The following is a 23,647-nucleotide window of genomic DNA, read 5'->3' on the forward strand; positions in this document are numbered from 1 at the left end:
AGGTTTATATAAACTTATTAGAGATGAGAGTGGAACAAAACAAATAAATTTCCTGTAAGATTGTCTTGTGAATGAGAGTGGTCAGAAGAGGCCATCAGACTAAAGAAGTCTTGGCTCTAGCACAGTAAGGAAGCCACTGCTCTGGGCACCTACATTTTCTATAGATCCCTGTGTCACTAGTTCCCTTCTGCTCATGTGCCATTAATTCACCAGTGGGATGTACAAGTTCAATCACATGGATGCTGCTATTTTATTTAACTGAATTAGGGTACAAGTAAGTCTTGGGATGTCTACAGACTCTTTGTGTCTGTGCTGGGTCTTCACTTGGCTGCTTAAGGAGCAGAGCAGACGTGTTCACTCCTTGCACTTATAATGGTTTTAAGTGCAGTGCTTTTTTTGGGCCAGCTGATAACTAGATTAACTGTTATGCTATTTCTTTTGAGAGCTATATGAAGAAAACTTCACAAAACCCCTGAACATTTCTAATTTGTCATCCCAAAGAGATGGGAATACTCTGCAGGATTTTTTGCATAAACCTGAAGTATGCACTAAAGACAGGATGTTAATTTTATTTTATGACTGCTGGTAAATGCAAGACAAAGAATACACATATATCCATCCCAGAACATACTTTAATAAATTTCACGAGTGTTTTAAGGATCTCATATGACTGAAATAAAAAAATATGAACTGTTTTTTTATTATTTGCAAGACTGGTCAATGTTTTAGTGTCTCAGCCTCAGTGCAACTTCTCCAGCTAAATAAAAAGCCCTGGCTGGTACAATGAACTCGAGAATATAAAAAATGTCTTCAATTTCAAACATGGATTCCTTTAACCAGAAGTTACCCTAGTTCTGTTTTAGGAAGCAATTGATAAAATCTGCTTGGTTAGTTAGTAAGAGGGTATTAGTCTGCAGAACACGGATGTGTCTTTGATTACAAGCCAACATGACAAAATGAGCTGTATTAGTAAAAACGAACCTGAGCATTTCTGTTTTTAGTGTGCTAAAGACTGATTTCTCAAAGCACATTTTTAATGCTCAAGGGATATTTGATGGAGGGTGTGGGAACAAGCCATTATGAAATCTGTGAATGGTCTAAGCATCTGCAGCTGAGAACGCCTGACAACTGGGTAATACTGGGAGAAATACCAGTGTTTCACGTAAAGATGTGAGCTTATATCTGAACTCTTAGGGGTAAAGACCTTGTGATTTGCTAGCAGAGAGTTTTGCAGAAGACTTTCTTGATACTTAAATTGAACTCTTAAGTGCTTGTGTAATAGAGTAATAATGATTAATTATAGAGCATGTGAGCTGCAGAACAAAAGTTCAGGCTAAGAAAAAGACAAATAGGTGACTGTAGAGAAGTATAATAATTCATAATTTGAAAATTGTACTAAAGAGTGAAGCAGCTTCTGAGCAAACAAAAAATCACAGAAATGTAAGATTAACTCTTAACTAGGCTAATCTACATGGTGTTTAGCTGTTTCACTCCTTGGTACTCCAAAGCGTAGTATTTGTTATAGGTCTATTAATCAAAGTGACGGAACAATAAAATCTTCATGCTCAGCCAGGAAGGCATCCAGTCAATATCAAAATCATAACATTTTAAGTTAAAGCCGTCTATATGGACTTTGGAAATGTTTAGACTACACAACCAAAAGTTAGAAACCAAACATTTGAACTAAGCTGATAACAAGTAATCATTAATTAAGGCTGAAGTCAACAATCTGGCACTGAAGACATTTCCAGGATCCTGAGCCAAAAGTCTAAAGTAAGATGTCCAAAGTAAGTTCATAATAATTCATCATCAATTTGAGATGAGATAAGCTCATTGGAAGAAGCCAAACGTGGGTAATACAGGGGGCTACAGGCAGTCACTACAATAAATATTAACTTCTTTTCAGAGAGGGAGGCTAATGGGGACTCATGATTCAGCTAATTTAGGACTGGTTTTTATAACTGGATAAACAGTAATTTAGAACTGAAGCTATAATCTGTTATTGATGCTGTCAAAGATTTATGTTGAGATGCCAGCAAACTGCCAAACCCAGGAACGCAGTTGCGCTAGGCTGTGTCCCAGCACAGGTTAGTGCCAGCCCTTGCTTCACCTATCTTTTAGTCTAAAACCTAGCAGTTTGTTACTACAGTAGATGTACAAACAGCCTGAGTAAGAAAGTAATAAACACAAGTGGGATGCACTCATTTCACAGCCATCCAGCAGCAAAGATCTCAGCAGCAGGGTTACGAGCAGAGTATGCTCTGCTGAGCACTGGGGATTTTCAAGGGGCAGCCCACGGGCTGCTGGTGGTCTCCAAGGCACACAGAAGTGGGTGGTAAAAGCAGAAACTACACATATCACCGGTTCTTCCTCTGTGTCTACTTTTGCCATATGCAACTGTTTCCAGTTTCTTTTCTACATCTAGCATCCTTCACAAGCTTCTTTAAGAGGGTGGCTGTGCATAGGCTAGAAGACATAGGTGGGGAGCTGAAGGAGTACTGCAGTGATGTATTTTCTCTGTTGTTTTTTTTGCTTACAAGCAGTAGCCCTAGAGAGAGAGTAAAAAGTTGCCCATATGCTATTTATATAAGCTATGTGTGTGGTGTGCCGGGCACCTGTAGAGGAATGAAGGCAGTGGGTTGATTAGCATTGATAACATGCAGCTGTGGCCTTGCCTCAGCGGCAGTGGGTTGATTGACATGGATGATGTGCAGCTGTAGCTCGTTCCTGCTAAGGGGTTAAATAGCCCTGAGGAGGTGGTGGTGAAGATGTGGTTGGGTAAGGGGAAGGTATGTGGTCTGGCCTCTGGAGGAAGGTGAAATGGCATGGACAGTAGAATCTGACTGAAGGTAAAAAAAGATTTCTTGTAGCCTACTACTTTGTACTGCAACCCTCGGTGCCTTGTGTGAGGCTAATGAAGTTGGATTCTGACTACAACAGGCACCCTCCCTCCTGCTTCTCTTTTGCAGGAGTGTCTGATGCACACCTATAGAGCTGCTGGCTGTACCTGAGCTGATGCTTGCAGCCTTGTTTTATGGACAATTTGGGCTTGGGGGTGGCCCAAGGCTGCCCTCCTGCAATCAGTGTAGATTGTCCCACCCCAGCTCTTGGAAAATGCATGTGGTAGGGGGTAGCAGCTGCTGGCAGGGATTTGAGGTGAGGTGAGGGGCAGCTGGAGAGAGCCAGAGACAGGGCAGGAGCAGGGAGGGAGAGGCTGCTGGTGTAGGAAATATCCACTTCCAGTAGCAGCTGGGACCTGGTATGGTGCTCTTGTAACCCACTATGTAAACTGGGCTGCTGTGATGCCTGCAGCTTGGTGTCCCTGTGGAAGCTCCCTACCAGCAGTGGGATGTGCACTCCTCTGGCCCTCCTGCATGGTTTCACCTGGCCATTCCGAATATGTCCTTGATGCTGCAAACAACATCATTCAGAGAAATGATTATCCTCCAAACTCTGTGTGAATTCTCACTCCTCACACAAGTCATGCACATCTTGTATTATAAGGTCCTTCTGCAATACATGCTCTGCACTGACAGAAACTGTGTCCAGAAGAGGAGAATCCATGATGTTTTTTGGTTATGAGTATCCCCTGATGTCCTCAGCCATGACCAGCTCCTGCAGTATCCCCGACCGGTGCCGCAGATGGCACTGTGCAGTAACTTTCCTTGGCATGTTTACCTATTAGCTGGTTCCTTGACATTTGCTGGAAAACTACTTCACTTGGTAAACAGCAAAAATGATAACATCTGAGACTATATTTAAACACTATTAATTTCATATCTGAAATAGGAGTATTTGTTAAGTGTTTGCTGTAAACTTCAGCATATCATAAATCCAGTTGCTTTTATAGGTCAGATCCCAGAAGAAATCTAACTAAAGAGACTGAAATGTAGATAAGCAAAAGAAAATTTCCTCAGGCTGTTGTATATAAGAATAATAAGTAATACTTAGAGGTAAAGTTATTAATTCCCCAAGCACATGGCTACATTCAGTCTATGCAAATAATTCAAGTCATATTCAAAAGCTAAATATTTTAAGTCGACATTACTGCTCTCTGAAATAACTAATGTGTTCACCAAAATATTTATGGATCTACTCATAGTTGTTTAAAGATTTAGTCCCTTTTAGGTTTCCTAAATGGCAGAGCATAGCCTGTACTGGTTCTGCATTCAGAGATGTCTTCCTACTCGTTTTTTCCCTTGAGTAACAATCAGAGTTCGCAGCTGCGTTGTACCTACCCAGCAGTAACGCGCTCAGCTGCGAAAGGTGAAACAGGTTTGTGCCACCCCACGTACAGCTGATGCCAGCCAGGAGGCTTTGAGCTATCTTTTGTTCCTTAAAGCTGGGCTGCAGGACAGTCATCTGCTAAGGCTGTAGGAAGAGCTAAAGCTTTTGTTCCTTCTCCCACAGGTTTTCTCTCCCGAGCAGGAAAATTGGTGTGGAGACCAAGATGGGGAAGGACAGGGTGTGCATGGAGCTGTCTGGCTTGAGCAGAAGTCACTCCCAGGCTGACTCCGGAGCCCCTAACAAGCCCCTAGGTCTGACGCAAATGCAGTGCAAGGCTTTTGCTCTCCACTCCAGCAGATCCACAAGCCAAGGGGATATTAGGCGAGATGGCTATAAAGCACGCTAATGGCTGCCAGCTGAAAGTTCTCCAGTGAAAATCTTTCCTGGGTGATTAACCATGGCAAACTAACGCAGTCCCCATCAGGGTGAGGCCTGAGCAGCAGCAGCAGGCTTGTTTTAGCAACACTGCATTACCACTGACTGCACAGTTATTGCACTTGCACACAAAGATGGAGGTGCAAGAGGTCCAGGCCCCTCAAGGAGGAGATAAAAGGTTTGGAAGTCACCACTTGCTAAACAACAGTGACAGAAGACTTCTCACAGATGTTGTGCCAGGGGACACTGCAAGGCAACCCACCTCACAGGCATGCCCCAGCTGGGGAAAGGCTCATGCCTGGAGGCTGTTTGCATGAAGGAGCATGGGGAGCAACCACAGGAGCATGTCATGTCATCGCTTCAAGGCAAGGGAGATGTGCCAACTAACAGAAGAGGTTGCTTCAGGGAGAACTGTGGTGAGACACCAATGCAGACTGTGCCTGGCACTACTGAATTGGGTCTGTGGTGATGGCGAGAGCCAGTTTATGACTTACCAACTTGTTTGAGGATGACAGATCTCATGAGAGAGCCGAACAGAGCAGTCAGGGTTGGAGGATCTGTGTTGAGACCTGAGTGAATCAGATGAGTGGGCATCATGAAGGCAAATGAAATGCAGCACCTGCAGATACAGAGTAATACTATATGGAAAGGCACATTGAGACTTCAATTTAGACACTTTACAGGACTTTCAGTTCACTGTATTATTTCAGGAAAAAAGGACAGCTCAGTGAAGGGCATCTGCTCAATGTTCAGCTGCCATCAAAAAGTTGCCAGCAAAATATTTTGAAGAGAGTATTAGTGTGCCTGCTCTAGGACTGGAGTTAAAGCCAGTTCCCAGTTATTAGTGAACCAAAGTTTATTATATATTGGGCTCAATATATAAAACCTCTTCCCTGCACACAAATCTTGTTTGGGGAAATTTCAGGATGGTGCACTTTAGACCAGAATCCCCAAGTATTTCCTCTGCATGCACCCTGATCAGTCATACAGTACGTGCCTTACAGCTCATTGCACAAGGGAGGTGAACGTGGTGTTGCTGTGAGGCTTTTTACCTCCCCTGAAGCAGTTACTGATGGCCAGAGAGATGTGTTTGGATGAGGTGAATGGCAGGACCCATCCTGTTTTCGATCTGGAAAGGCAGCATACCAGGAGCAACCAGCAGCTGAGCACAACTTGCAGCAGCTCTGCAGCTGCACAAACCAGTGCCAGGTTGACCCGGTCTCTGACTTGCCTTAGGCTGTGGGGAGCTGAGGTTAAGCTTTTCCTTAAATCCTACCCACCTGCAGCCAAAAGGAAGAATACGGGTCTCAGTGTTTAAGCTGTCTTAATATTTTGTTCACTGATTGTATTATCATAAATGTAGATGTAACTTATGTCATCAAATGCTAATTTCTTCAGACCTGCAAGGTCTTACGTACTTTGGGAAATCTGCTGCACATAGGAAGTGTTAAGTGGCTGTTCCAAAGACAGGACAAATACAATGCATGAACAAAATGTAACTATTTTTAATGAAGGTGCAAGGATATAAATGCAAACATGAATGGGTGGTCCTTGTGGGTGAAATGTAGCCTGAGGAAGCGGGTGTGGAGGACCTGAGCCACAGGAGCTGAGGGAATGCTCCCATGTTTGATCATGCAGAATTTGGCCCTGTTTTTCAGCATTGAATAGCTGCTATTTAATGCTCAGAATAAACTGCTAACAGCAATAATATATGCATTTTTAAAATTCCTGTTTGTACTATTAAAATATTTAATAAAATTATCTAATTGGTTGCTGACTAAGTGTCAGAGAACAGTTTAGTTTACCAGATTCAGTGTTACAAAGGAATTGTTCTTTTAGATTCAGACGATCCATTGCTGATGAGTTATTTGTGTAGAACTCTGATGCATTATAAACAATCTATGTATACTAGGTACTGATATATCTTACAGAACTAGTTCTCCCATAATTCTGTAAAGGATGCACCTTAGGGCACTTTATAACTAGTCCATCCAGAGATTTCTTTACACGTGAATTGTTATTATTGTGCTTTAATTGCGTAATAATAGAAAAAGAAACTGCATAGTTTTAAACTTAGACACATGTTTATTAGACATCGTGTTAATTAAAAATTGAAAGTGTTCTCATTCAGCAATAATTATTTTGAAAAAAAAAAATCCATTGGTATGTATTCAGTTTTTCTTTTTGAATGTTGAAATATTCTTTTTCTTAGTGCAAGTGAAAAAACCCGCAGTTGCCTTCATTCCCTGGTAAGCACATTTTCTTTCTACGCTCAAATGTCATGTTCCCTCACATCCTTTCACTTTTTTTTTGGTCATTAATTCTGTTGCAAGGAAAAAGACGTGCACACTCTGCTGCAGAGCAAAGCAGGTCTGACTGATGCTATCTCTCTCCTCTGACCTTTCTGTAGCATTATTCATTAATATGACTATACCACTAGGTCTTCTGTTCAGGGGATTAGGGAATTGCATGGCAATAGCATACTGAGCTTTCTACCTCTAACTGGTTGGCTTGGTAGTGTTCGAAAATGGTTACAGTTATGAAGATTGCTAGAAAATGTAGTTATTTACTAGCAAGAACTTGTTCTTTCTTTGCAAGTTACAAAGAAGAAGTTATGCGCTGAATTACAACTCATTAACACTTTCCAGGTGAAGCAGTGGTCAAAATGTGGTCATTTTCCAATCTTTTTTTGGTTGTCAAAACATTTCCCCATGCTCAGTGCTTTGAAGATAGATGTTAAAAATACAAGACAGCCATTTTTGTACTTAATTTTTTACTTTTTCTTTAGGGTTTTTATTGGCTTTTGCTGTACTAGTGGTTGGTGTAATTACGTACTGGGTTTTTCTTTCAGAATTGAGAATTCCTGCTTGGACAATTTGTTTCTGAGTTCAATATCACAGGAATTTCTGGTTTAAAAGCAAATCAAACACCTTTTCGGAAAACTTTTCTTGGTAACCATAAGACAGGTTATTTTTAACCACAACTAGAATGAAGGAAGGGAAAATGCACATCCCATAAGATCACCAGTTCTTATATTTCCTAGACATCTGTCCTTACTCTCCTACTCCTAGCAGCACTATGTGCACCTGGATGCTGAGACAGAGAGCAGAAAGCACTGCTGTGGTTGTATAGAAGAGATATGTTCAGTGTACGTAAGTTACTGTGTGTAAGCAAATCTCTTCATCTTTCATGACATGGTCTCTGTAGAGCTCAAGCATAAGACAAGAGCAATCTCCTAAAGGATAGGTGGGGGGTGGCTGGGTAATACGTTCCTTGAAGAGGGATGGTGGCTGCATTGCTGGCTTAAGAATGTCTTCTGCTCTTGAAGCCTTAGAAGAATGACTTCTTAAGTCTGAACCTAACTCCTCCACCCAGCAGTGCTACAGATTTCAGATAAGGGAATGTTACTGTGCTGTGCATATATATGTATCAAGATACCAGTAACCCAACCATCCTACTTCTTGAGTAAGCCCTGAGGCACTTACAGAGTGACTAATCTCACTTTGACAGTATTAGGCTGAGACAGCCTGGCTTGTACATTTTACTCCGAAAGCTGTCACCGGCTTTCTCCGTGGGTTCACTAGGGGCAAGCATAAGTGGTGCTGCTTTTAACAGCTGGCCCGTGCAACCTTACCCCTCAAGTATTCCTGAGAGACTTCAAAAAACATGGTGATATTCCTGACCAGGGTGAAAAACAATGCAGTGCTGGGTCAAATACCAGAAATATTTATTTAGAAATAAATCATAACAAATTGATTGTCAGAGCTGCCACTCTCAACCCAAACCAGACCAGAATGAACCCTCCCTCCCAGATATGAAAGGATGTAGAGAAAGAGGCAAGGCAAAAGAAAGAAGCAAAGTACCACGTTTCCCCTTGATTCAGTCAACCAGAACATATTTTGTGCGTTTCACAGGTCTGTCTTAATTTGCTGATGTAGGTGACGGGACAAGGCTCTGCAGCCAGAGGAGCTGTGGCAGGAACCTCCTCGGGATGTGGGGCTGAGGCTGAGGCACTTCCAAGCACTTCTCCCAGCCGGCCATCCTTGGCTGGGACATGTCTGTGGCCTGGCAGGTGTCTCTCCCAGCAAGGCCGTTGCAGGAGGGGCTTTTTCAACAACCAGCCAAGAATAAGGATACAGGTTTAGAAAGCAGCATACAGGGTTTTATTCAACACAGTCCTTATGTGCTTAATGAAGCACCTCACTTAGCTAATGAGTTTGCAATTTAGCTGGTAATTTTTTTTAATTTTTATTTTTAAAGGGGAATCTGCTTGCACCAGGCTGTTTTTAGAAACCAGTAGCTGAATTTAGCCTCTTTGTTCTTTGAAATTCAAGACAGTATCTAATGAAGAGCCAGGGTGAAATGACTAATCCTGATGATTACATAAAGCAAGACATGAGCTGAGCCTATCCCTCATGACCCTAGCTAAGATAGAAGTGTGACATTATTTAGGAGCGTTTGGAAGATCCAGTCTCTGCTCAGACTCTAGTAGCCAAGCCAGTGTCCCAGGGCTTTGCCAACATTGATAGTGCCTGCTTGAGATGGTGATATGATCAGCTCTCATACTAGAGCTTCATGGGTCACTAACTTGTTTTACACTGTGAAGGAACCCCAAAAGTATCATAGTAAAAACAGAAAAGGAAAAAAAAAAAGCACAAACCCAAAAAATAGCGTCACAAAATTATTAGTAGAAACTATGAATCTGTTTAAGGTTTGATTTTAGTATTTCCTTTTACAATCTATCCATTTGGCAGAAGTGAGGTAATTACTGAGTGCATGGATGCAATGATTTCAGAAGTAATTTAAGAAAAACTGTTTGATCTTGCACTGAAGCAGATGAGGAGTACTGTAATGTGCTCTCCCCATAGATTTGCTGTGGGGAGAGTGAGAAAAGCCTGGTGAATAATAACAACTTAAACCACAATGAAATTATCTTTTCTGCCTGTTATATGACTAATGTCACCTTCATCAGTTTTAATACTAAGCTTTATAAACAACAACAATCAGAGCAATAGCTATATGAGCTATTAAACCCAGTGTTTTTCATTCAAAATTAATGATGACACATCACCTGGAAGCTGGAAGGCTTCAGCTAAGAAAAAATAGTAAGCAAAGTCAGCATGGGTACTTCGCAGGAACATTACCCACAAAAAACCCACTCTAAAAGGAGCCACCTGATGTCCTTAAACTGCAAGTGAAGGATGCTCACCAACAGTTTGCATGATATTTTTTCCTGTATTCTTAATTATTTGTGAGTTTATTTTAAAGTAAATGACATAAATAGATGCAAATGAATCCACTAGCATGTAAAATTCTGTAAGGATGTGGTTGCACAGAAGCAATCTTTACAAAAGGGGAGCAGAGCAAAGGTTTTTGTCTCTCTGGGTCAGAATAACCCAGTTCATCTCCACTAGAGTCACATCACATTCTTTACACTGCATCAGTATTTCAGAGAAAGCAAAATAATAAGCCCAAAGAAGTCAGTTGAGATCTCGGCAGCTCAGAGGAAAACTGCTCATGTACCTTCAAACTTTCAAGGTTGGCTGTGTTTGCAAGAGCAGTACCGAAATCTGCCTCTGATTTTTTTTTGGCACAAATGAGATAAATCCACTCGAGTGGTTGAAATGCCATTTATCCACACAAAAATAAACCAACCCCACATGCACTTTCAAGCAAATACTTAAGCCCTTACGGGTCTTTTCATGCAGGATCGGGCAATCTGGGATTCAAATAAAGGGAAGGGCAGCTGTGCACATTTAATGGAAACCCTGTACAACTGCCATCCGTTTACACAAGAGGGGAGCAGAGAGTAGCCTCTGCGTAAAGGGGCACACAAAGACAAACTGTCAATGAACCAAGCACTAGAGATGTAACACAGGAGAAATAACCCCAGGTCAAAATCTTGCTGATGCCTGTGAATTGGGAGCCCCCCCCTTCCCGTTGTCGTCGTCCCCCAGAAAAATATCTGCAGTTCTTGCAGCAGCTTAATATCTAAAATATACATATCAGAAGGATTTTTTTCAGACCTCTTGTTTTTGGGAGCTGGTGAATTAATCAGCAATATCAGTGTATGAGTTGTGACACGTTTACTCAGCAATTCCTGCAAATCTGACGGGATGGATCTGTTGTCTCTCTGCCCTCTGCACCTGAGGACAGCTGAACATACCATGGAGACCTCACCGAGCTCCTGCTCCAAGCCTCATCCTGGTCAACAAAGAGATTCCTTTTGACCTTCCTGGAAGCTGGATTATGCCTTTAAAAGGCATACATTTTAAAACATTCCATGAAGGCTGTGTTTGCTCTAAAACCACAGTGAGGCAAATGCAAAATTATATTAATATTTAATGTTGGCCTATAAAAACTAGGAACTCAGAGTCAGGACAGCTGGTACAAGTTTAATTCACATCATCACTTCAAAAGGAAAATACAGAAGAGGACAGAATATCACATCTTCACGTTCAAAATGTATGTGTTTTCCTTTAGTATCCAATTTTGTTATTTTTGTACCTACACCTGTTAAATAGTCATGAGAAATATTGTGCATTTATGCAATTTTTTTATTTGATTTTCCTACCTGGTAGTACTGGTTATACTTAAAGAAATCAAAACAGGGGGAAAAGAGGGTCAGAGGAAAAAAAAAAAAAAGAATAGATTAGTTAAAAGAAAAACTAACACAAATACTGTGCTTGTGGACTGTATTTAGGGGTTGGCCAGAAGTCTAAGGTCTTGATCGATGGTTCTCGGCACACAGTTTTATTGCTGGTACACAGCACGCTTTGTTCCTTTTGTTTCACTGAACCTGCCAACTCTGGAAATTAGTGACACAGGCATTCAAAACGTTTGACAAGTGGTCAGGCTCCGATATACATATTCATACCCCAGCAGTAAATGATGGCAGGAAGTTTCAGATGCAGTAAAAATGAATCCTTTCGTTCAGCCCAACTTTAATGTAACGCTCATTCCCTAAGCACTTTCGCTGCTAGAGCAGGAATGTCTCTTCGATAGCACACAGGGGAGACATCATTTAAAGAAATGTTTCTTTGCTTGAACCACAAGTCCAGATCTGCTCAGTTCATTTAAAATATTTTCTTTCCCCCCTCCTCTAGATAAATGAATAAGCAGTTCCTTCTGTGGTTTTCCTGATGCTTGGTGACTTGCCATTATTCTTCCAGGAGAAAAAAGATCAGAGGCTCATAGGAACAGATGTGTCCCTCCTCCTCAGACCCACACTCGCCCTCTCCCTTTGGAAAAGGAAGGTGACGGGCCCGGTGTTTGGCTGAAAGAGGCTATAAATCTTCTGGGCATATGCTGCTGTGTCTTCGCACAGAAAAAGCACAGAGGAAAGGAAACAGGTTAAAAAGCAGAGAGTCCTTGCGGTAAATCACGCTGTGCTGGCTTTTCTGACTCCGGGAGGTGCCGGCGGCTTTAACCAGCCGCCAGCGCAGGTACCCGCTGCCGGGGCCCGGCCGGCGGGAGGGCCGGGGTCCCCTCGGTGCGCCGCCCGCGTTTCAGCGCTGCCCTCCCCGCACGGCGCCCGAGAGGCAGCAGCCCCGCCAGGCAAGCGCGGACCTGGCCGCAGCCCCCGCTCCGTCCGGGCTCCGGTACCGACCGGCAGGTACGGGGCGGGGGCGGGGGCCGGGGCGATGCCCGGCAGGGGCCGGGGCGGCAGGTGAGCGCGGGCGCGGCGGGGGCGGCCCCGCGTGGGCCGGGGGGAGCTGCCCCCCACCCCCCGGCCGTGGCGCAGGAGGCCCCGCACGGCGCCCGGGGCCGCCCCCTGCCTGCCCCGGCGGGGCGGGCGGCGGCGGCGGCGGCGGCGACGGGGAGATGGCGGGGCGGCGGCGGGCGCTGCTGCTGCTGCTGCTGCGCTGCCTCCTGCTGGGGCTGCTGGGCGGCGGCGGCGGGGGCCAGCCCGGCGGCGGCGAGTACTGCCACGGCTGGGTGGACGGGCAGGGCGGCTACCACGAGGGCTTCCAGTGCCCCGAGGGCTTCGACACGGCGGCCGCCACCATCTGCTGCGGCTCCTGCGCGCTGCGCTACTGCTGCGCCGCCGCCGAGGCTCGCCTGGAGCAGGGCGGCTGCACCAACGACCGGGAGCCCCCGGACCCGGGAGTCACCGCCCGTGAGTGCCCGGCCCGCGGGCCCCGGGGCGGCCGGGAACCGGCCCCCGCGGAGCATCGCCCGGGCGGAGCGCGGCTGCGGGGCTCCCCGGCCCGGCGGGTGCGGGGGGCAGAGCGGGCGCCCGGGGCTGCGCCCGGGGCAGCGGCAGCTGGGTCCATCCCAACGGGAAGGCGCAGCTGGCTTTGAGGTTTGCGCCGGCGAACTTGTCGGTGCTTAACTCCGGGGTGGGACGGGGCCCCGGTGCGCTGCAGCACCGCCCCGCCGCGCCGGGGCCGGCGGCTGTCCGGGGAAGAGGAGCGCGGCCGCGCCGACGGGGACGGGTTGTCCCGGGTCACGGGTCGTCCCGGGTCACGCGTTCTGCGCCGCTTTCCCACCTCGGGAGCGGGAGGGACCTGGCGGCGCCTGCAACGTTCGCGCCTCGCCGGCAGGTTCGAGCTGTGGCACGGGCGCGCGCTGGCGGTGCCGCGGCTGGGGGAGGGGCAGCGGGGCGTTGGGGGAGCCCCAACGGGAGCCAGCGAACGGGTCGCGGCGCCGGCAGCGTTTACCGCTGGTGGCTATTACAGCTGTCAACAGAAGGAAGATTCGACTGGTAGAGGAAAGGTTTAGACTTCAGGTTTGTGCTGGCGATAATGGTTGAAGGCTCTGCCTGCCGAGCAGCTGGTGGGACTGAAACCGTCTGGGGCTTCAGAGACCCGCTGTGGGGTTTGTTTCAGCGCGGCAGACCTGTTGCATTCGGTAGGCTAACGTGCGTGGCTTTTCTTATTCTTTCTTCTCCCAGAACCGATCTACGTGCCGTTCCTCATTGTTGGATCGATATTTATTGCCTTCATCATCGTGGGCTCGCTGGTAGCAGTTTATTGTTGCACGTGCCTAAGACCTAAACAACCATCGCAGCCGTTAAGATTTTCTCTGCGGAGCTACCAGACCGAGACTCTTCCCATGATCCTGGCCTCCACAAGCTTCAGGACGCCATCCCGGCAGTCCAGTACTGCGACAAGCTCCAGTTCGACCGGTGGCTCGGTTCGCAGGTTCTCCTTCCCCCGGGCAGAGCCGGGGTGCCTTGTGGCACCGCCACCCCCACCGTACACATCTGGCTGTTTCCAGACAGCCCATGCAGTCCATCTCACTCAGCCGTCAGGATTTCTGGTGTCACCACCGTACTTTGGGTACCCTCTCCAGCCAGAGCCTGCCCTGGCTGGGAAGAGCTGCTCCGATTTCAGTCAGAGCTGAAAGGAGTTGTGGAGAAATCAGGGAGCCTTCAGAAGTGCAGGGACTGCTGCGGTGGGTGTCACACTGACAGGCTTTGTGGCTACGGCAGGCAGAACCGTTCCCGTGGGTGAGTTGCCCTTGAAAAGTGCAAGGTCTCATTTGGGTTCTCATTTCCCAAACTTGGATCACACTAACAAATGAATTGTAAAATACTCCAAACAGTTGCTCTAAAACATGACTGCTCTGATTGTTTGGTCTGATTTGTGCAGGAAGTGTTCAGAGACAAGTAGAAAAACAATTTTGGGATAAAGGTACTTCCTTCCCGGTGTTACAAATGACATTTTAACCCTAAATGCTATTAACTTAGTTAACAAGCGGTGGCTGCGTTCCACTGATAATAATCAAACTAGTTCTATAAATCAGCAGTAAGCCTGAGAAGTAAGGGAGGAGTAATATTTACTAGAGGATCCTGAAAACAGCTGACTGCTTCCCACTTTATAAGCAGTGAGAATAAGAGGAAGAGTTTTACTACAGATATCAAAATGCGTAGGTTTTTAAAAATACACATAATATACCTGAACTTACACTGCCTATTTGCGTTTGTAAACTTTAACTATGCTAGCTAAAACTAGTACTGATTAGGCTAGCTGAAAATGAGCCAGTCCCAAGCAGCTGAATTATCTATGAGAAAAGCAGAACGTATTCAGCAATATCACTAGTAACTTCTCCGCATAAAATTCTCAAAATGGCGTTGCATTAAAGCATTTTTCAGAAGGAAGTGTTGTTGGCTTTTTGCTCAGCAACATGTGTAAGTTGGACAAATGGATCATAAAGTTCTATTTGTAAAATTAGCCATGTATAAAATGTAAAGACAAGCTTGTAATTTAAAATGCATTTACAGCATTGACAACACTAATTATTTAGTAGTCACACCAAAAAAATTTTTATCAATAAACTGTGTGGTTTAAATGTTGTGTCATCTGGATGTCTCTGTACAGATAGTGTTTGATGAGCAAGTTTTTTCATTTTGATGGTGTACCTATACTGTGTTTTTTCCTGTTAAAAATAGTTGATTTTTCTTTTGTAAATGATTTACATCTTTAACTGCACCTGTTGTGCAGATTTAATACAATACAAAATTCTGACTGTATAGCAAATGAATAGATTAATTAATGTCTTTTATATGTAACTGTGGTAAAAATGTGGTAAAAAATACACTGATTAGTTGGGTATTTTAATTTAAAACATCCTGCCCTAGGAATAAATTTTGTTTGCCCATCGACATTCCTTCACCCGAGTAAACCAACAGACCAAATGGAAGAAGAAAAAAATGCATCTAAACCAAACACATGCAGAAAGCAAATGGAAAATACACAGGAAAAAATGCAGTTGTTAAAGGGCTTCTCTGTGTACTTATTTTTGTGAACAAACGAAGACATTGTGTGTGTCAGAATCAACACTATCAGAGGCTGAACCTTCCTGTTCTGTGAGCCCCAAACTCCGTGTGTGGGTTCTGTTGAAGAACATTCTAGCTGACCTATTTCACAAGTACTAGCGTATCACTGCATATTAAAATTACAGCATGTCTATTCTGAATTACAGTATACTTCTCTGTATTTTAGAAAAGCTTTATGGGTTCTTCCTTGACAGTTGAGTAATTCTCTTTCTTAGCAAATATCTAGCAATCAGTATCTTAGCATTTATGAAAAAAATATTTTGAAACAACCCTTTTAATATGTTCTTTATTGCATAATGAACGTTACACTCCAACAGATACTACTGGTGGAAATGCAATTTCTAAGAAAGAAACTTAAATTGTATACAATGATGTTTTAAGTAATAGATTTTAGCTTGAATGCTGTAGTTCTTAATTACAAACTGAAATTATGATGCACTGCATACATTTTATAAAAATCTAAAAACTTTTAATACTTGGGAAATTTATTGGAAAGTAAGTGTTTTGGCTTGCATTTTTTTTTTTTTAGAAACAATCTTCAAGTAAGGAGGTGGGTAAATTTTTGCCTGCTTTCGATGATGTTTCATTGGACTCTTTTCACTGTGTATTTTGAATGGATAAGAAATATGGAACTTTCCATCAAGTAACTTTCGTGAAAAATTGTTTAATATTGCAACAGATACCAGCTCTGTTCTTTGGCAGCATCCTGCGAGATTTGCCGATCGATCCTGTATACAGCAGAAACTGGTAGTAAAACAAGCTGTATTTTTTACTTTTACTATAATGACTCTTCAATTAGTAGAAATCTTTCTTTACCTAGCAAACCGGGGCAGCACAGATCCTTCTGGAAGCAGAAACTTGATCGATTTTAGTTAAGAAGGTGCAGTTTTGTGTACCTTGAAAGAGCGATTAGTCATCAGAGCCCGACACAGATGATGGGTAGCTGGAATTCAGTGTTTTCCTCAAAGATGGGCTGTACACAGCCAGGTCCAGGGCTGGACTGGGTTACTGCCTATTACCATTTGGAGGTGTAGGCTGAACAGGCCAGGCTGCTTCACTGTTAACACTCTCAGCGGGCTCGGCGGTCAGATTTGTTAACGTTTTAACATCGGGGCAGATTTTCATGATGCTTCCGTGCAGTCTTAAGGATTTTAACAATTGGCATAGGCAGAGGCTGCACAGTTTGCCATGTCGTGTGAAACAGCCCCACAGGGAAGACCCCTGCGAGCTCCTTCTTTTCCTCCGGGTGCCGCACGAGGTTTGACCTCTAAAGGGCTTGAAGAGCCTGACACACAGGAGTAACGTCACCGACTCAGACATACCTAAGTTCGCAGAGCGCTAGCCAGGCACTTCATGGACTGGTAGCCAGAGCACAACAAATCTTGCAGATGGGGGTCTAAGGCTGGGAAAGATCAGGTGAGGTTAAAACAGCTGTACTGGGTTACTTGTAAAACAGGTGAGGTGGGGATAATGCACCATCTGCAAATAGATGAGAATCTCTAAGTTACGAGGAAGCTATAAAATTATTGTTCATGTAGCTACAGTGGCAGTGACCTATATAGCTGAGGGGAGAGGAAAGGACGTGGGCAGAACACAAGCCCGTGGACTGAAGTGCTTGTTGCCTGTGCCAGGATTTTCCAACTCGGATGGATTCAGGGTGCAGACAAGAATGCTGAATTTCCTTCCCAATGTAAAGGACCTACTGGCATTAGATGCTCCTATGATTTACAGGAAAGTTTTCCTACACTTTGCAGACAGAACAAAAATTACATTCTGATACTGTTTTAATGACTAGTGAAACAGTTTCAAGGGCTACATATATGCTTGAAGCAAAAGCAGTTGCTTGCTATCAGAAGAAACATTTACACAGTTCATACTTTACTTACTGCCATGCTTATTTTTTAACAAATTCAACTATTTTTTTTTTGTAATAGTGGAGTTAGTTCATACTCATTACTAGTGACACGAGTCTAAAATAAATCAAAATGAAAAAAAGAATCACACTCATTAAATTGATTATTGTCATTCACACACGATGCACACAATTCTTTGATTGCCATTAATGGGTAATGGCACGTATGAAACCCAAGCCTTCTGTGGGCAAAGAGTAATAGTGACATGACTTAGATCAGCCATTTGGTTTGTGTTTCTGCATGTTGGGTTTCTTAACTGTGTATCTCCAAAATGCATCAAAACTCTTCAGTGCTAGGAAAAACATTACATGTACTTGCAAGAATGTCTGAAGGATTTTATTTTAAACTAGGTAAGCAGTACAGGATATGGCTATGGAAACTCTTGGATTGTTTCTAATACTAATCCCACTGGAATTAAAAAAATAGCAATTTTGACATTATTTTGTCACCACTGTTCAGTTGCAGCTTAACAGTAACATTAAGGAGATGGAGTCAATTTTCAGGGCTGTTTTTCTGCGTATTGTGATGCGCTGTGTGGACTTGAACTACTCTGAACATAGCTTCTGCTTTTGAGGGTCTACTGCTCCACAGGTAAAGTTTTTGATTTGCAGTTATGTTGAGGTTGTAATTCCATGCTATGCTGCCTTCATTAACAAAGGCAGAAGAAGAAATGCCTTTCTGTTCCTTTTCATTCTCTCCATCTATGACTCCAGCAAATTCAGGGGGCTGTGGTGTAAATCTGGTTAGTGAAATGATTTAGCTTAAAAATAATGTTTGCCATAAGAAAGGAGGGAAAGGATTTGAAAGGAGGCCTGGATTATTATAAACTGGATTATTATAAACTGGATTATAACCTGAATAATTTCAAGGGTCTTGTGACTGCCAGCAAATAGAGACAGTGACACACCATGAGGTGGAATCTCCTTCAACCAGCTCTACTGTTAGAGACCGGGTATCATGAAAGTAACAGCACGACAGATGCATCTATTATGGAACCTGCCTTGACAGAATACAGCATCTACAAAATAATGTCTAGTGTGTATATGAAGAATCAGTCATCTATCTACAACCACAACACAGTTTAGGTTTGGATATAGGTTTCAATTCAGTGAGCAGGCACTGTTAGGGTTAAGAAATACCCGCTACTATCATAGCCAAAGGATACAGTATTTATCACTGTCCTCTGAAAAAGGAGACTACATTTCCTTATTCCCACTCTATCACTCTTGAACTGCATACTTCTCTTTCAAAATATGGTATACCCACCAGAGTATGTCAGGGCTTGGCTGCAAGTCACTAAACTGCAGACTCTCGTGCTCCCTTTTTTTTATTTTTTTAAACTTTTTCTGGACTTCACATGAGAACTGAAAAAGACATCTCCAAGTAGGTGTTTTAAAAAACCCCACCACCCTTAAAACTGTTTTCTGCTTTTTCAGTTTACCTTAATAATGTAAGAATTCTTTGGTATTTGTGAAACGGGATTTTCTCGTATGTTCCATTTTAAAGGACTCAAAACCAAGAGTGATGAGATATATGCCTGCCTTTGAAAGTAATCCCTAGCATTTGCAACCAATCAATTCAACAAAGCTTCTTCATTTAATGGCAAAGTTTATTCATTTTTTAACAATTAAAAGACAAAACATTTAAAATTTGCAGTTCAAAACATGCACATTCACCAAATGCCAAATGACATGTAACACTGCATAGAATTGAATGGGTTACTAAAAGAGAACTACTTATAAAACACAGTGCATTTCACATCCAGTTAAAACTAAACCTGAGAAACTACCATAAACACTGAGTCAAAAAGTCTTCATTCATGCAGCTTCATAATTTCCACAACAGTTTCAGCAGTAACGGCTTAGTGGAGCTGTAAAACCTCACTTCACCTTGAATGCAAATTTTGCTATTACAGACTGACCGCTTTCTGCAGCAGTTCATACATACCAAACACTGAAATTCTTAAGGAAAAATTATGTTGAAGTAGAAAAACAATATTAATGCATTTATGGCTTCTATTCTACGATGAATTAACACCATAAAATATGATTTAAAAAAAAAAACAAAACTTGTTCCAGTCACAGCTTCGCGTTTACAAATCACTCTCTATACAGAAATGTGTTCATTTCAGTTAAAAGTATTGACCCTCCAAAGTGCCCAACTTTGCACATCATTGCTCAGATGAGTCCTTATACTCACAAACAGTCCAGTTGAAGCCTATGTGAGTAACGGTTTGCGTAAGCAGGAATCAGGTTTGGAATGCTAAAATATTCCTTTGTTTAATAAAGATGTATTGGTTAACCACGAGGAAACTGGAGGAGTGAGGGCAGAGGGAGGAAAGGAGAAACTCATTTATTGAGTTTTGTTACCGTTGAAAACATCCAGTACCAAGAAAGTTGAACTGACAGACTCATTTGCTTACATAGCGCTAGCTTCTCGATATATTATGAGCAGACTTTTAACGAAGGCATTAAAAAACAGGGAACAGCAACCACCATGCATTGCCTCAGAACACTTAAGAAATATTGCCTCATGCAGACAGAATGATAAATTCATCAGAATTACAAGTGCTTTTATACAATACAGAAGAAAAAAAGGGAAAAACTTCTCTCCTTAAATTTAACACGTACTCTAAATTACTCATCATTCAAGACAGGCTTAAATGTAACGAAAGAAGTCTTAAGACAATGCACATCTTTCTAACACAGTGAATTTTATGGATGCATGTGGACATACAGGAATCTTCAGCTATCTCTTAGTGTTTCAAAATATTTTATATATAATTTCATACAAATAGAATGATGACTAAGTATAAATCTGTTGAAACTGCTTTGCAAAAATAAGTGCAAAATTAGGAAATGGCATGAAAAAATTCCAAATACAAATTATCAATAGGTTTGTTAAAATTTGCTTCCTGTTACTCTTTTGAATCATTTATTTATATATATATATATATGTGTGTGTGTGTATATTTAAAAATAATAAAGCAACAGTATTTATGTAAGATACCCGATTTCTGAGTGGCACTGGTTCAACTTTTTGATGGGAATTTTTAATACTAACTTGTAATTGTTATGCAGTGCACATGAAACAGGTGGAAAAGTCCATGTGAATTCTGTATTTAATACACATTTGATTTTTCAAACAGTAAGAACAGAGGCATTGTTACGAGCATTTTTGCCTAGTTTTTTCTTTAAATTAACATCTGCACAAGCCCCTTATTTTAACAAAGATATGATGTACTAACAGGATAGTAATAGATTATTTATGTGTACTCGACATGAAAATAAAGTGCATATTGTATACTTGACCTGATTTAAAAATGGCCATACATAGCTAAGATGATCTTGTATTTTAAAATGGAATTGTATGAGCAATCAGAAAACACAGTTAAAAATGCCACGTTATCTTTTTTTACCATTTCCAAGAAGTGATATCTTTCAGCCACTAATTACCAGAAAAAGTAGACAGAGGAAAAACCCATCAGAAGGAATAAAAATGAAAAATAGACTTAATGAAATACTACTTCAAATTCAGTAAAGATGTAAGGATGAAATTCTGTGATAAGACTGCCTTAAAAACCTTAAATATAACAGTCTAAATTTAGGATCTCAGAGCTGTTTCCGTTGCTTTCTTCCTTTTTATGACAGTTGAACTGGGGGCATATTGTGTATTATTTTCCACAAAGTGTATTACAATGGTGAGACAGAATATTATTTCATAGGAAGAATAAGAGATCATGTAACTTTATCATTGTCAATATTTTACAAGGTATTCTAGTCCTCATCCTTTTCTGCAAAATCAGCAATTAAACAATTTAGAACAGAAAAAAAACAGTAATAATAAAAAAATTCCCCATAAAAAGAGTATGTATGGATTGAGTCATTTTATATGAGTTAAGTACACCAAAAGATTATAAAGGAGCAACAGTGTCATGGTTAATTTCAGAAATGTTTTGAAGTTGGTCATTGTCCCTTGGATGACAGAAAATAGGGATTCCCATTTTAGGAAGGGGGCATGCCCCCAAATTTTTTCTTGCCGTAGGTCAAGTGATTTGGCCCTCCCATATTGATCCATCTATTTATCTATGCCTGAAATGGCTTTTCTGAAGGCAGTTCTTGTCTGCATGACTGACTGGCAGTACTGTTTCCAGTGGGATACGTTCCCTTTGTCCCTGTGTCTTCTGTTTTCTGTTTAAAGATCACTCCGGGAAAGTGAGAGGAAGACATTGCATAACATGCATATGAAATGCAGACTGCCTTCCCATTGATATGCCTTCCTAAATATGTACTTTCATATACTGCCTTTTGTTGGGTTTTCCTTGTGTGTTTGTAAGTTTCTTGCGGAATGGAGCAAAGAAACCTGGATAGTGCAATAAAGTTGTATATTAAGTGTTTAGTTAGATGGCAGACAAGGAGGTAAAGTCACCTTTAGTAAGTATACGACTGGTGAAGGAGGGCAGAGAAAGATGGGACTGGATGACTTCTTACTTTTAACTTAAAGTGGGTGATATGGAGAGCAAAGAGGAAATTCTTAATATAACAGATCATTAGGGATGTCATTGTTCTGCTTTTCCATCTAGCTGATCTCCATTTAGAGGGAAAAAAAGGTGATTTCTATGTAATGCACAGAAATTGAATTAAAAATGAAACCAACTGCTACTGTAGAAAAATGTATTTTAAATGTAATTATGATGGCTTTTAAACTCCAAATTAAACATGGACTAAAAAGCTACAAGATTTAACTAAATTCTGAAGTTAAAGTAGCTTTTCTTAGTTTGACACCTGATGATTGTTGGGTGATAAGCTAAGAAATACCAAGCATAACTACTTAAAAAAGGTATCACAATGTTCTCATTTAACACCCCCCCTCTTTTTTCTTTCCTTAAACCAGGTGTGTATCTTTTTCTGCAGTAACTTCCTTTCCATTTTTAAAGGTGAGAGTATATAGGTATTCTGTTTGACCAGTAAGTTGTAAAGAGGACGCTGCAGAGTATTTCACTTTTATAGGAAATTACTTTAGTGCAAATAAACCAGTACATACCACAGACTAGCGAAGGGCATGCTTTGCTCTCTGTTTCAATGTATGCATTTCAAATAATTTTAGTATAAAAATGTTGAAAAATTAATTAATTTTTAAAAATAAATTAAACTTTTTTTTGAGCCTACAGTATAAGCAGATACAACTAAGCATTGCAAAAATAAAGTTTGCTAAAGGGAAGTAAGGCAGACAAATTCTTAAAAATTGAACAAAATAGTATGTGTACTCAGTTTTACAATGTGGCAGCCATTTTCAACATATGCAATACTAAATGAAAATAAGGGAAAAGCTTGTATAAGGCCAAAGGTGCAAAGACTTGCAGTTTTGAAAGCAAATGCCGTAAAGGCCACTCAAATTAGACTCACTGTACTGTAAATCTTTCTCCTCAAGTGCAGAGAGTCAAGCATGCAGTTCTGAGATCAGGACTGGAGTTAATTTCCTTTCGAATTACTTCTAACAACAGAAAATGTTTATGGAACTTCTTTGGCAAACGTTTTTAGGTTAGTTTGACACAAACATCTATAAACATCTCGACTCATAATCTTTCTCAGAGAAGGTGAATTAACACCATTAAGATACTATTATTTTCAGCACTTGTTGAAATCAAAGGCTTGTTATCAACTGTATTTAAATATACTAACACTTAAAAACCTTCACAGATGCTAATGGTCTGTCAATGTAAATTATGTTTAGTGATCTGACCATTGCCTTCTGAGTGCAGACCAGTATCAATTCAACTTCATTGTAAAATAAGCGAGCTGGCAAGATAGAACGTAAATTCCAATCTGTTTACAAAGGCTAAGCAAACACTCGTTAAAAATTTAGAGATGGTGTGTTACAGTATAGTTGCACAGTGCTTATGTCTACTGAATACACAAATCCAAACTTTATGGAAGAAGACCACCATAGATCTTTAAATCTCTGATAACTGGGCCATGGTCACAGCTCCCAGCAAAGATCTAGTAGTCTGTCTCACAAAAGTAACTACTAAGGCCTAAATCTCGAGCTATGTTCCTTCACCATTCCTCAGGCCTTTGTTTTGTGGTATCGTAAGCTCTTATTACTTCAGACTGGGAAACTATTCCATTTTCATCTTGAGAGAAGGCGTAGCCATCTGCAGATACAAAACAAAATAGAAACTGATTAAGCTTTGATCCAATTTTTTGGTTAAAGCTTTAATAAGAACAACAAAGGTCAACAGAATGGAATAAGCCTCTTTTCAGCAATTAGTAGGTAGAAAACCCATGCT

General features: G+C 41.8%; 2 protein-coding genes across 5 annotated transcripts in view; one reads left to right on the forward strand and one right to left on the reverse strand.

Annotated features, from left to right (window-relative positions):
• Positions 1 to 4,281: 4,281 nt before the first annotated feature.
• On the forward strand, positions 4,282 to 22,371 carry SHISA3 (shisa family member 3). Of its 2 annotated transcripts, none has more exons than XM_080404617.1 (2): positions 4,282 to 12,781; positions 13,559 to 22,371. In XM_080404617.1, exons 1-2 carry the CDS (start codon positions 12,487 to 12,489, stop codon positions 14,008 to 14,010), a joined length of 747 nt encoding a protein of 248 aa, XP_080260743.1. In that variant the 5' UTR covers positions 4,282 to 12,486; the 3' UTR covers positions 14,011 to 22,371. The 2 variants fall into 2 exon arrangements, 1 of the variants encoding a protein (XP_080260743.1); XR_013930751.1 differs by having other exon boundaries at positions 12,681 to 13,393; positions 13,559 to 13,643.
• ATP8A1 (ATPase phospholipid transporting 8A1) overlaps positions 18,947 to 23,647 on the reverse strand; it is a 136,323-nt gene continuing 131,622 nt past the window's right edge. For all 3 annotated transcript variants that reach the window (XM_080403935.1, XM_080403936.1, XM_080403937.1), the window contains one exon: positions 18,947 to 23,512. In XM_080403935.1, the coding sequence (XP_080260061.1) occupies positions 23,415 to 23,512 (98 nt within the window). In that variant the 3' untranslated portion in view covers positions 18,947 to 23,414. The remainder of the gene's footprint in view (positions 23,513 to 23,647) is intronic.

Source organism: Falco punctatus, assembly GCF_963210335.1.
Source record: "Falco punctatus genome assembly, chromosome: 1".
Taxonomy (NCBI): Eukaryota; Metazoa; Chordata; class Aves; order Falconiformes; family Falconidae; genus Falco; species Falco punctatus.